The 12,127-nt window shown below is 42.1% G+C and overlaps 1 protein-coding gene across 1 annotated transcript in view; it reads right to left on the bottom strand.

Moving 5' to 3' along the window:
- The window catches only part of fbn2b (fibrillin 2b), a 46,645-nt gene extending 35,257 nt beyond the window's left edge, over nt 1-11,388 (bottom strand). Inside the window, exons 1-6 of the mRNA XM_028816333.2 lie at nt 11,261-11,388; nt 9,536-9,841; nt 4,587-4,669; nt 4,185-4,283; nt 3,349-3,444; nt 2,461-2,556 (exon numbers count right to left, since the gene is read on the bottom strand). Of these exons, the coding sequence (XP_028672166.1) occupies nt 2,461-2,556; nt 3,349-3,444; nt 4,185-4,283; nt 4,587-4,669; nt 9,536-9,714 (553 nt within the window). The 5' untranslated portion in view covers nt 9,715-9,841; nt 11,261-11,388. The remainder of the gene's footprint in view (nt 1-2,460; nt 2,557-3,348; nt 3,445-4,184; nt 4,284-4,586; nt 4,670-9,535; nt 9,842-11,260) is intronic.
- Between the last annotated feature and the right edge of the window lie 739 nt (nt 11,389-12,127).

Here is a 12,127-nt window from a genome sequence, read left to right as displayed (position 1 = left end):
TCTGGGTGTTCTGCCATCTAATGTAGTGGGCAAGGCACTGCTCCAAATAAAATGTCTCCCCTTGTTCCTTGATTACATTGACCTCCCGGCCGGGTAATGAATTATGCCGTAATCCATGCCTGTTGTCCATTTCAAGAACAATGTGCATATTCTACACTATTGTATTTTGGGCCCAAGTTGCAATGATCATTAATGTAGCAGGATTTGAACCCAAAACTTCAGGGCTTGGAATCCAAAGCCTTAACCATTACACTGCCTGCCCTTTGGTTTTGATGCTCAGTGATGAGAGGAACAGATGATGGTGATAGTGATTACAGAGTCTAGAGTGAGTATTACGGTGGTTCAGAAGATGCTTTGCTGGTGTGTTTGTAGTGGGAAGTAAATGGTTCCCAGTATGTGAATGGTGAGAGGTGTAGGATTATGGATGCTGAGGACTTTGGTGGTCATAAGTCAAAAGCACAGACATCTTGTGATTGTCAGCATTTAAGGTCTGGAGCATGGTGAAGTCTCAAGAGTCTATAGAACTGTATGGTACCCATGTTGATATTCCTAGTAACAGAATTTACCATAACCAAAGTTGCTTCCACTTTTCTTTCTCCCTCAGTCTTACAGATTACCTTTACGTGTCTGCGCAGGTGCAGGATTGAGGCTGTTTCCTAATTACAGAGAAGCGTGAAGCTGGAGGGCACTCTCATTACTCAGTGTTGTTTGTGGCAGTTTACACACAACTCCCTGAACAATCTCCTAGGAATTCCACTAGACAGAATGCAGTGCCTGAAGCCTACCTGTTACTGCCAGACAACTGTTTCAGCTTCATGTTTTTACTGGGTCCACTACACTTGTGACTGTAGTGCGGCAGCCCCATTGTGCCATGTCAGCAGTGGCAGTGTGAATACTGGCATGTGAGCAGTTTTGCACGTGTGTGTGTGTGTGTGTGTATTTGTGGACGCTACCACACATCCACTTATACATCATAATTACGGACACATGTTCCCAATTTGGGCAGAGACATTCTCACGCCAAAGAAAACATTCACAAAGGAAAACTGCCAACTTATTCACATTCATGCAGGGGTCTGGGCCTCGGTCGTGCACATGAGAAAGGGTCTGCACATGGAAAAAAAGTAAAGCAACGAACAAAGGGCATTTCAGATGCTGCCAGCCTCCCAGAAATCCATCGGCTAAGTTAGCTGACTGAAATATGAGCCTGATACTGAGCATGGGCAAACAAAAAAAGATCAAGAACCCATAGTCACTCTGTAGTAGCATAAAAGAAGCGCAGAGGAGATCAAGGTTATTTTATGGGCACTGTCAATAGCTGTGCTAGGAGGTGACTCCAGGACACAGTGGAGGTCAATGGCTAAATTATAAACTTACTTAGAAGCACAACTAGGTAAATGGCAAAACTGTAGATTGGCAGGGGGACACGATAGCTGAAATGAGAATCAGGGCTTAATCCTGAGAGATGTCACAGGAAAACATTGTGGAGTTGGTTGCTTTAATATAAGGAAGGAGACACATCTGAAGCTCAGTGGATAAAACTGGAGGTGACACAGAGAGCCATTGGGAGTCAGTGGATAAGCTGGGATGTGATTGTGGGACATACTGACAGTTACTGTATATGCTGGGAGATGACTTGGTGATAAATGTTAGGGTCAGTATCTGAGGGGCAAAAGTGGCACATGGATACTAGAATTATCTGTGGCTATGCTAAAAAGTGACTCAAGTGTGCAGTGAAGGCTACTGGCTAAACTGGGATATCACCCAGGAACATATTAAGAGCTATTGGCTATGCTAGAAAGTGACAGAGGAGCTTTAAAACTGTCAGTGACAGTTTAGGGAGTTTATCTGCAAACATGTAAATGACTTCAAAGCAAGTTAAAACAGAGACACAATAGGAATTACTGAATGTACTGAGAAGTAAATCACAAGCACAATGCAGGAATAGGTAACTAAACCTTGAGATGACAGGAGGACACCTAGGTCGACAGTGTATATGATAAAATGTGACTTGAAGGCACAGAGACTCAGTGGTGAAAATGAAAAATAGCAAAAAAACAACTGGTTCTGCAAAACTACCTTTAAATAAAAGCAAAAGTGTGACAAGTACCAGAGAGGGCTGATAAACTAGCATGCTAATGGAGATGGGGGCTCCAGCTCAGTTTCCACTCAGTGTGGTGACCAGACTATTTGCATGAGGCCACAGGAGACTTTGTGTATACAGCTGCCTTAATGTTTTTGGCTCCTCCCATCAGGAAATGTCCCCTGTCTGACAAAGAATCCATGACACTTTATTTGATGTCTAGAGAGGTGCATGTGAGGAAGCAGCCTCATTGCTACACCCTTCCATGCCACCTCTCCAATTCACCATGATGTGCAAAGCCACAGGAAACCTGTACACAATATTTTCCAGACAGAGACCATTGGAACCAGAGAATCTTATCTGTCCATCATGTCCTACCTCTCTCACACTGGGGCCCAGTAAAGCCGTAGACGCAGGCACAGCGGTTAGGTCCAATACAGCGTCCCCCGTTCTGACAGCCATTTTCACAGACGGCTACCAAGAAAAATGAAAAAAAGAAAAAAAAGAAGTTTCAGATTGGCTCCATCATGCCTTCCTTGTGACACCAACATGATCCTGTTATTCACATTGAGAGGTTTTCTCATTGCTCCTCAAATACCCTATACATTATGCAATAGTCCTTCCTGAGTGTCTCTCATACAAGATTATTATCTATATAAATAAAATTGTAATCTGATTTTTTGTTTCTTCACTCTTTATGCAAAAAAAGCTGAAATGATTTTCACAAGTTTGTACGTGTGTTGCTGTTGGCCCAACTTAAAATACTGGCTATATAGCATATCAAGAAGAGGGGTTGTAATGGTGGGGGGGGGGGGGCTTGGCGCAACCCAAAACCCAGTGCCAATGTGGGGATTACAATTCCTATCAGGTAGCATGAGAACACTATGTGGCACTACCCAACATCACTACCCTTTGTTTACCTCATTTTGTCCTATCATGCCCCTACATTTTCTTCTCTATTACCTTTGTCCCCACTACTTGACACAACTGCCCCTCTAATGTGCTCCTCATGTGATATCCTGTGCCCTCTACTTTGTTTCTGTTATTATCCCCTTTCCTCATACATAACCTCTTATTCTTCACTTCTGAGTCTCTTACCCATGATCACTCAAGATCCCTGATGAAACCTATTGGTCTTATTAAGTTCATTTGTTCTGGTAAATGTATATTGTTTTCTTCTACTGTAGCTTTTAAAGGGCATTTCCACTCTCTTCTGAGGCCTGGAGGTTTCTCTAAAGTGCATCCTACTAATTTTGATTTACTTACGCTGCCCACAATGAGTTCCTGTGTAGCCTTTTTGACACGAACAGGAGTCTTCATTGCAGCTACCTCCATTCATACAGCGGACATTACAGGACTGCACTGTGAAGACAAGATGACAGAGTTAGTCTCCCAGATGAAATGGTCTCCTCTGCAGTGGGACTGGATATTTCACCACATGCTATCATGAGGTTTCACAGAGTTGGCCAGTGCCTGATGAATATCCAAGGATGGACATTTTCAGTAAGCAATTGTGATGTTCACTGGAACCTACACATTACATCAAAAATGACGGAGGCCTACTGACTCTGTGGGGCTGGAGCCACCACACAGAGGGACAGTACAGTATATTTATGCAGCCAGCCGGACTCTGCCTTACCACTAATCAGATCCACATGCTAGCTGTGTATTCACAGATGCTTCGAAGAAGATACCGATTGTGGACAATTAGGGGGAGTGGTTTGGTGAGTCAGCCCAGCACAGCTACATCTGTATTTCACTACAAGTGGAAAAGCTATGCTTTCCACATGAAAAGACACTGCCAGACACTCCACCCCCAGTGAGGTCATCACAGACAGACTCGGACCTCAGCCCACTGAGAGGCGCTCAGTCATCACCTCTTCTATCTGGCCAGAGGAGAACAGCAGTGGGCGGCTGACAGACAGGAGTAAATGCTCCTCCTCCCATTCAATGCTTTCCAGACCTCAGAAACTCTGTTGAGGAGATCACCATCCGCCAGGCAACGGAAAATGACTTAATGGGGAAGGAGAGGCCACATTCCAATAAAGAGACAAAAAGAGAGGGAAAGAAACAAGGAGATAAAAACAAAAAGCAGGTCTTACCTGCCTGAGCGCCACAGCTGGGTGAGAGCTGCCCATTAGAGCAAGTACACAAGTTGGGACGTGAGCAGAAGCCCTCTGCACATGTGTTCCTGCAGATAGCTGAGAATGAGATGAGACGGAGAACGGTAATAAATTAAGGAGGCAGAATTTAAACAACTGGCTGAGCACAGCAGGACACAGGAGTTCAGCTTGTCTCCAGCAGCCACTGGGCAGCCATCTAATCATTGGCACATAACTTTACACTTAGTGTTTCTTTCTAAAAGAACTTTTACAACAGAAGTCAGGAAAAGGAAGTGGGGTTTTTATTTAGTTTAGTGTTAATGGATATAGTAAACTGTGGCTAGGAAAAACTCATTCTGAAAACAAAACCATTCTAATCAGCCAATGGGAGGTCACACTTACGCACGATGCACTGGTTTCCTCCTGGTAAGGTCTTCCATCCTGGACAACAATAGGAGTGAAACCTTGAACCACACACATTGGGGCTGTAAGGCAGGATAAGAATAGTGAAATTGCAATGAGATTCTCTGAACACTAGCAATCTATCAAATCATAGCACCAAACCATAGAGTCAGCATCTCAGAATTTACAAATCTCAAGGAAATTCACAAAATGCAGACATATCAACTCAACATCTTATAACACCATGACCTCACTTAGCTTCTTAGATGCAGAGGTCCCACAAGCTTCCCTGAATCAGTTAATGAATGCAGCGGGTCTACTGCCTTCAGAAACAGAGTAACTCATTTAGCTTCCCCAAATAATCATTTTATTAAATTGCAAGACCCCAATCAAATTATCCAAATTCAGAAATTCCAATCAGATTATGTTGTCCAGAGATCCTTATCAATTTTCTGAACACATAAATTTCTGTTACTTTCTCTGAGTAGAGTGAGACCCCAGTTAACTTTTTAGAGCACAGAGATCTCAATCAGATGCTCTGAATACAGAGGCTACATTTAATGTTTCTGATTATATAGAAGCACTTTCTCAAAGCCATTTAATCCAATTCAGAGTCATGTGTGGGGTGGGTGCAGAACCAATCCTGCAGCACTGAGTGCAAAGTGGGCAACAAACATGCACACACTCACACTTGCACTTGGATTGATTTAAACTTATGAATTAACCAAAATTTTACATAGTTGGAAATGTGGATAGAAGACCTGAGTGCCTCCAAGGGAAAATTACACAGGGGTGAAGATTTGGGGGCAGGCAGATTTTATACAGATGACAAACAGTTGTTGAATTCAAACCATGGAGAATGGGTCCATGAAACAACAGTGTTAACACCATTGAGACAATTTTCTGCCTTGATTTTCAGATCACAGTGTCCAACAGTTTTCTTTTATATACCATAATTATAATACACTTCCAGAGTGCTGAGATTTCATTCAGTTACTCAGAACAAAGGCTATGCCCAGCTTATTAAATATACTGACCTCATTCAGCTTATCAAATGCAGAGGTCCTAATCAGCCACTCAGAATACAAAGACTCTTTAAATTACTTAAATCATGAGATCTCAGTGTCAATGTTTCATAATGCTGAAATGCCAGTCAACGTCTTAGAACAAAGAAACCCAAAGCTAATACTAATAGAGAGACTTCAGCTTGCCTATTAATACATAGGACGGTTATTGTCTGCAAATGCAGAGGCCCCAAACAACTTCTTAAAATTCAGTGATTCCAAAGTCTTCTTAAAATATAGAAAGTATAATAAATTTCTTGTATATAAAGATCCCAGTTCTTTTTTTTTAATACAGCTTATCAAATATAAATACCCAGTTCACTGCACAAAATGACCCCAGTTAGCAACATAGACATCAATTTTTACTATTATAATATAATAAATTAACCTATCAGTCCTTCAACCATTAAAACTCAAAATAGTTTCTTAAAACTGTTATTAAGCCCCTATGTAGCCTTCCAGAGAAAGCAATCCCATTTAGCAATGGATCCATCATATATAAAATTTCATTCATCATTCACTAACATTGATATTGACTCCTCCAACAGAATGTTCCATTCACTGTAGCTACTAACAGTTGGAAGATCTTTGTCAGTCCCTGAGACAAGATTTAAATAAGAATCTCAAAAATAGATTCTTGTTGTTCTCAAACATAACCACAATCAGTGTCTCAGGCAAAAACAAAATCATGTGGTGCACAAAATACCTCTAATAAATTAAGGTATTGATCATATTTTTACAGTATCAACATTTCTCTTTACTACTTAGCAGGCATATTATATTCCACTCCTCAGGAAGCACTAACTCAATCAGCTTGAGGAGTCCAGATTTTCTGAATATACCTTCAAAATATTAAGACCCTCTCTCAGTCAACCATAGACAGATCAAGAATTACATGATTTCCTTAGAACACAAAAAGACTAAATAGCTTGTCAGTTATCACATATCTGCCTCATATGTGCTGTTCCAAATGAGGCCCTCAAACACTGACCATCCAGTTAGTTTGTAAAGAAGGACGAGAACTCTTGTAACTCTTCCATAATCAGTAACCCAATGTGGCTCTTATACTCTAATAAACCAATAATTATCCCAGACATCGAGGCTTACAAGAATTTCTAAGAACAGGAACACAAAGATTATCCAATCACCCATTAACATAGCAAGAATTCAAGTGGCCCTCTACACCAGAGCCCAATCAAATTCTCTAAGGCATAAAGACGCCGATAAGAGTCACTAGTCCACTCTCAGGCACACAAAGAGGTAATTATGCTCTCAGAGCACTAAGAACACAAGAGCATTAAGACTGTAATCAGTTCCTCAAAAGATCATAAATACATTCAGCTTCTTAGACTATCAACATATAAAGAAACTTTGTAAAGTATCAATTACTTAATTAGTTCCTCAAAATACAAAGAACCTTATGAGATATTCATAACAAACAGGAATCAACCATCTTACTAGCCATACACAAATAAATCAGCTTCTCAAAACATCAAGATCTTATTATATACTTCTGAATACAAGACATCCTAATGAGTTTCTTAGTGCAGGATGAACTGAATCAGTTTGTAAGAACCACAAGAACAAAACCAGTTTCTGATACTGTGAAAAAACAAATCTGCTACTCCCAGTATCAAAGATACAACCAGGTTAACAAGATCTGATGATGTCAAATCCCATAACCATTACCTTACCAAGCAAAGTAAAACCCTACGTTACTAAATCCACACCTGGGACATCCTGTGGTGCATATCCCTCATCACACCATGTGGCCATCTCCTGACTCCACCCACCTTTGGGTCACTTCTGTTTATTCAGGTGACTGGGATTCCAGAAGTCAACAGACACTTTTGTTTAGCACACTTGCATATCTCCTCTGAAAATTAATGCATAGCAGAACAAAAAAAAACTAATTTCTCTGCTCTATTGTATAAGCTTATGAGTGTCAATTTTATACTATATATCACTTCTAGGACTCATTTCACAAGGGATTACTTCTGCTTCTATTATGCTGAACTTTCTCATAAGCTGGGGTTATAACAGTCTTAAACAGAATTCTCTTAATGCAGTCATCTCATATAGCATACTGTATCCATTAGCATTTCATGTCTAAATCCATATGAACTTTTGAAAACCATTCTCCCCCATTTGCACCCTGTAATACTGTGTACAGCTCAGAGCCTGACTGAAAGTATTTTGTAGTTTGCTTTGGGCAATACAGAGGCTCAAGGTTTAACAGAGCAGACAGGAGATTTCTTTCGTCCAGACATCAAAGCTCTGTGTGAAGCAGGAGGAGAAAGCCCTCAGCTAGCACTGTGAAAGGTCAAAAGGCCACCCCATTGACACCTGACCCCTTACTGCTGGCCCACTGCAATAACAGTCTGTACCATCCTGCTGATGGGAATGCCAAGGATTTTTACAACACCACACATCATCGCCACCTAGCTGTTTGTAATCTAAATATACATGATGTCTTAATAATATCTCAGCACTATTGAAATTTAGAAAAAAAAATTCTGTCTGGAGCCATAACCATCACGTAAGGCTATTAGCTTTCAAAATAGCTTTAGTTCATTGCATTTCAGAGGGCATTAGTTCTGATCCAAAGAAAGAATGTCTTAAAGACACACATTCATTCCTAAAAGGGAAACTTTTAAAGCACCTATCTTCCAAGGTAGTTTCTCACCCTTGACAAATTGACAGGTTTATCCCTGTAAGAATAGTCCACATCCAAAAAAAATCTGTCTATAGCTCTAGAAACCATCTGCAACTTGTGGTTCAGAATTGCGGTATTCAGTTTCCGCTTAATACTTAAGTACTACGAAGGCCTTTTAGAGTAGTAAAAACATTTCTCAACTTCTCTAAAAAACGAAAATCACATTTGCCTGCATATGGTAGTTTGCTGTGCTAGTTTGTTAAGTTTTAATGTAAGAGCTACTTTGACATATTCTTACCCCAAACCCATTTGCTCTAATAATTGGAGATGTTTTTAAAGAGCCATTCACTTTAAACCAATTATAATAATTGTCAGATTTGGAAAACACCAGGTTTCCTCATTTTTAAAATCCCCTGTTGTGATGTCTATAGAGAGAGAGTCACTGTGTGGTTACTACTGTCCACCACCATCTGCTCAGTCTCCATAAGCATTGGATGTGCTCAGATAACCTAGCCTCATCATTGCTGCCATACACTCTTAATTACAATACACAAACGACCTGGCCCCTGACCCACTCCAGCTGTGGAGTGCCATCTCAGTTCAGCCTCATTTTCCAAACAATATAAATTTGAAAGAAAAAAAAAAAGTTCCATCCCCGTTCCTCAGCAGGACAACCTTTCAGTACTTCTGCCTGGACTCAGGAATGTGCCGTTGGGATATTTTTTCATGACTGAGTCACCAGGTCAGTGGGCCTCTACCCAGAATGCAACATTTTGTTTCAAGGTGGAGTGGAAGCTCCGAGAGACACTGAGGACCACTTCCAGCTGCCCTCCCTTCCCTGATAAATGTGGGACAGTGGGGCATGGTTGTCTGCATCTCATTAAGGGATCACTTTACAGCTGAGCTGCTGCAGCTCAGGAAGTCCAGTCTGAAATGTTATAATAATGCAGTAAAACTAAAGAGCAGACACTCTATGCCACGCAATTCCTGCTTGGTAGCTCAGCCAACAATGCACTTTAGCTTGCAATTCATAACTTTAAAAAGAGTGCAGATCAGTAGTATTTCTATATGAAAAAGAAGCAAATCAGCTTTATGGAATTCCAATGCTTGAGCTTCAAAAGCTCCTTTTCCAAAAGTTAGATTCACTTCAGGAAAAGAAAAGAAGTTTTGATGGGTTTCAGTCAAGCCAATTAGGCATGGACAATAAAAAGTGAAATGATGGTACTTACCCACGAAGTGATTCCTGGCCCCTGCGTCTCACGCGGTTAGCAGCATCTCTTTCATCAATTCCCACGGAGAATCTGCTGGCTTCATAGGCCCCATCTCCCAGAGAACGGGGTGGTTGGGCTGAGGTCCAAGACACCATTGTCCAAACGAGGACTAACCTCCTGAACCAGGAGGTCCACATGGCCACCTTTGGGCTACTTCCACAATCACACAGAAGTCAGTTTCCGCTTGAGTTCTCTCAAACCTCAGTTCCAATCTACTTTTGTTGCCCTCCCACAGCAGAGTCCCAGGGCTGGCTGGCTGTAACACTGTGGAAACAAATATTGGCTGAAATTACAGGAAGCTGCACAACGTCCAAAGCTCATTTCATCTGAAACAAAAGCCCCGTTCCCAACCACAGCCCGCTAAGCAAAGCCACAATACCATCTATGAATTTGTAAAGCAAAACCTATACTGTCAGAAAAGGAGAGAAGCAGCACTGAGAAACATGTCCTGCCGTACTCCAGTTACAGAAAGTTGTTCCCATTCCATCTCCATTTTTTTTTAGCATTACCCAACCACTGGACGTTGTGACTAAGTGTTCACAATTTCTCCCTCTCTTTGTTTCCCAGCCTTACTTGGATGTTTCATGACTAAAAACCATACAATGAATCGTCAAAACATCAAGAAGGATCAAATAATGGAAAACAGCCTTTACTTCAAAAATCCAAAAGATGCTCAATACACACACACACCCTAATCCCACTCCTACATGTCAAGTACCACAAGCATGACTGCCATTACTTTACTAATACAAAAACAAAAATCCCCTACTCCTCCATTGCCAAATCCTGCTGCCCTCCAACTCCCACAAAAATCACCAGGCAGAGGTGCTTATGTTGAAAGAATTATGGCTTTGGGTTGTGGAGGATGACAAGAAAGAAATTGTCTTTGGGTTGTGGTGACTGGCAAGAAAGAAATTATACCTTTGGGTTGAAGAAGCTGACAAAGATGATCCAGGCCAAATACAAAAGGCGGGAAAAAAGTAGAAGTCTTGGGAGGAACTGCCAATTAAGGCAGTATGAGATATGGCATGGAAAAATTACATAAAAGAGGGGAGAAGTGATTTGGAATAAGAAAAAAGAAACATAAAACTGGAAAGGTGGCACTGGCACAAGTCCTTCATCTCTTACTTACTCCATTTCCCATCTGCACTCAAGTGGAAACGCAACAGGCAGTTTTACGCGGGTGGTGTTTCGGGGGTGGTGCTAGCTAGCGGGATTTGGTAAAGAATTTTTAAAGTAGGCATCTCGAAGGCTGCCGGCAAACAAAGAAAGACAAATAAAACACAGTAAGAAGTGTGCACGCGACCTTGAGCACGGGGTGCACGAAAAGTGAAAACTGCTCACGGGATGCATACACACACTCGCACAGACAGACATGGACTCGCACTCTCGTGCACTCGTAAAGACAGACAGACAGACAGACACTCGCACAGACGGACGAGAGTTCACTCACGCGTCCAGACGGATACGCTGTCATGCACTCGCAAAAGCCAACACGGTGCTGCCCTCGACGCTTCTTAACTAGCAATCCCCGCAAAGCTTCTTCACATTTCAGAGTGGCACTCCGTCGGCACCTTCGCCACGCAGCGCTCGCCCATCCATCCCGCTCTACCCAACTCCCCCCTCCTCTTTCCTCTCATCTCCAAATGTCCCCCATATCTCAGGTCGGGATGGCAACTTTACCTCGGGACGATCGCAGCTGCACTCGGCTCTTGCTGTGGATCCGTGAGACTGACTCGAGGAGAGTTAATAGGACCCCCGAGTGAGAAGTGGGAAAGAAAGGTCTTCCCAAAATTGGGAAAGGGGAGGGCCTTTTGTGCACGAGAGGAGGGGGCGCTGCATTCCAAGGCGGAGGGGGTGGGGAAGCAAGACCAGAGGTGCCCTAGTGGATACGGAGCGGAGTATCCCAGCTAAAAGTCTGCCGGCTTTTGGTCTTGTGTCAAGGTAGGAGGGTGCGTGCCCTGCGCAGGGGTATCTAAATGGTACGGGAGTATTCAGATTGGCACATGCAACTAAAGATTAGAATCAATACCTCAGCAAAACATAAAGTTGATGGACAGGAGTAAATGCCAGGCGGGAAAAATCTGAGAGAAGGTGGCATCTCAGGACAGTGATAGAAATTCGGAATTTTAGAAAAAAGAAAGTGCTGGGACGTTGTAAGAATTGCATGTAGTATAGCTCTTTATTTATATCTATACATTTATATTTATATCTATACATTTTCTGTAACCTGTTTGTCCAATTCAGGGCCAGGGACACTTACTGCGTATCCAACAGCATCAGGCACAAGGCAGGGACCACCCTTGGATGAGATACCAATCCACTGCCAGACACACTCACACACAAATCTATACTCACCCAAACAAAGCAAATTTAGGGTCATCAATTAACCTAACATACACAATGGAGATGTGCAAGGAAAACCTAATTAAAAATGTGTACTGCTGTCCCTGCATTGATTCTTCCTGTCTTGTGCGCTATCCAGCTGGATTTGGCTCCATCCTCCAAACACACTGCCTCAAAGATGGATGATTGGATGGATTGACATCT

This window comes from Erpetoichthys calabaricus, chromosome 12 (assembly GCF_900747795.2).
Source record: "Erpetoichthys calabaricus chromosome 12, fErpCal1.3, whole genome shotgun sequence".
Taxonomy (NCBI): domain Eukaryota; kingdom Metazoa; phylum Chordata; class Cladistia; order Polypteriformes; family Polypteridae; genus Erpetoichthys; species Erpetoichthys calabaricus.
The sequence above is the reverse complement of the archived record's forward strand: the minus strand, read 5'-3'. Positions and strand labels throughout refer to the sequence as shown.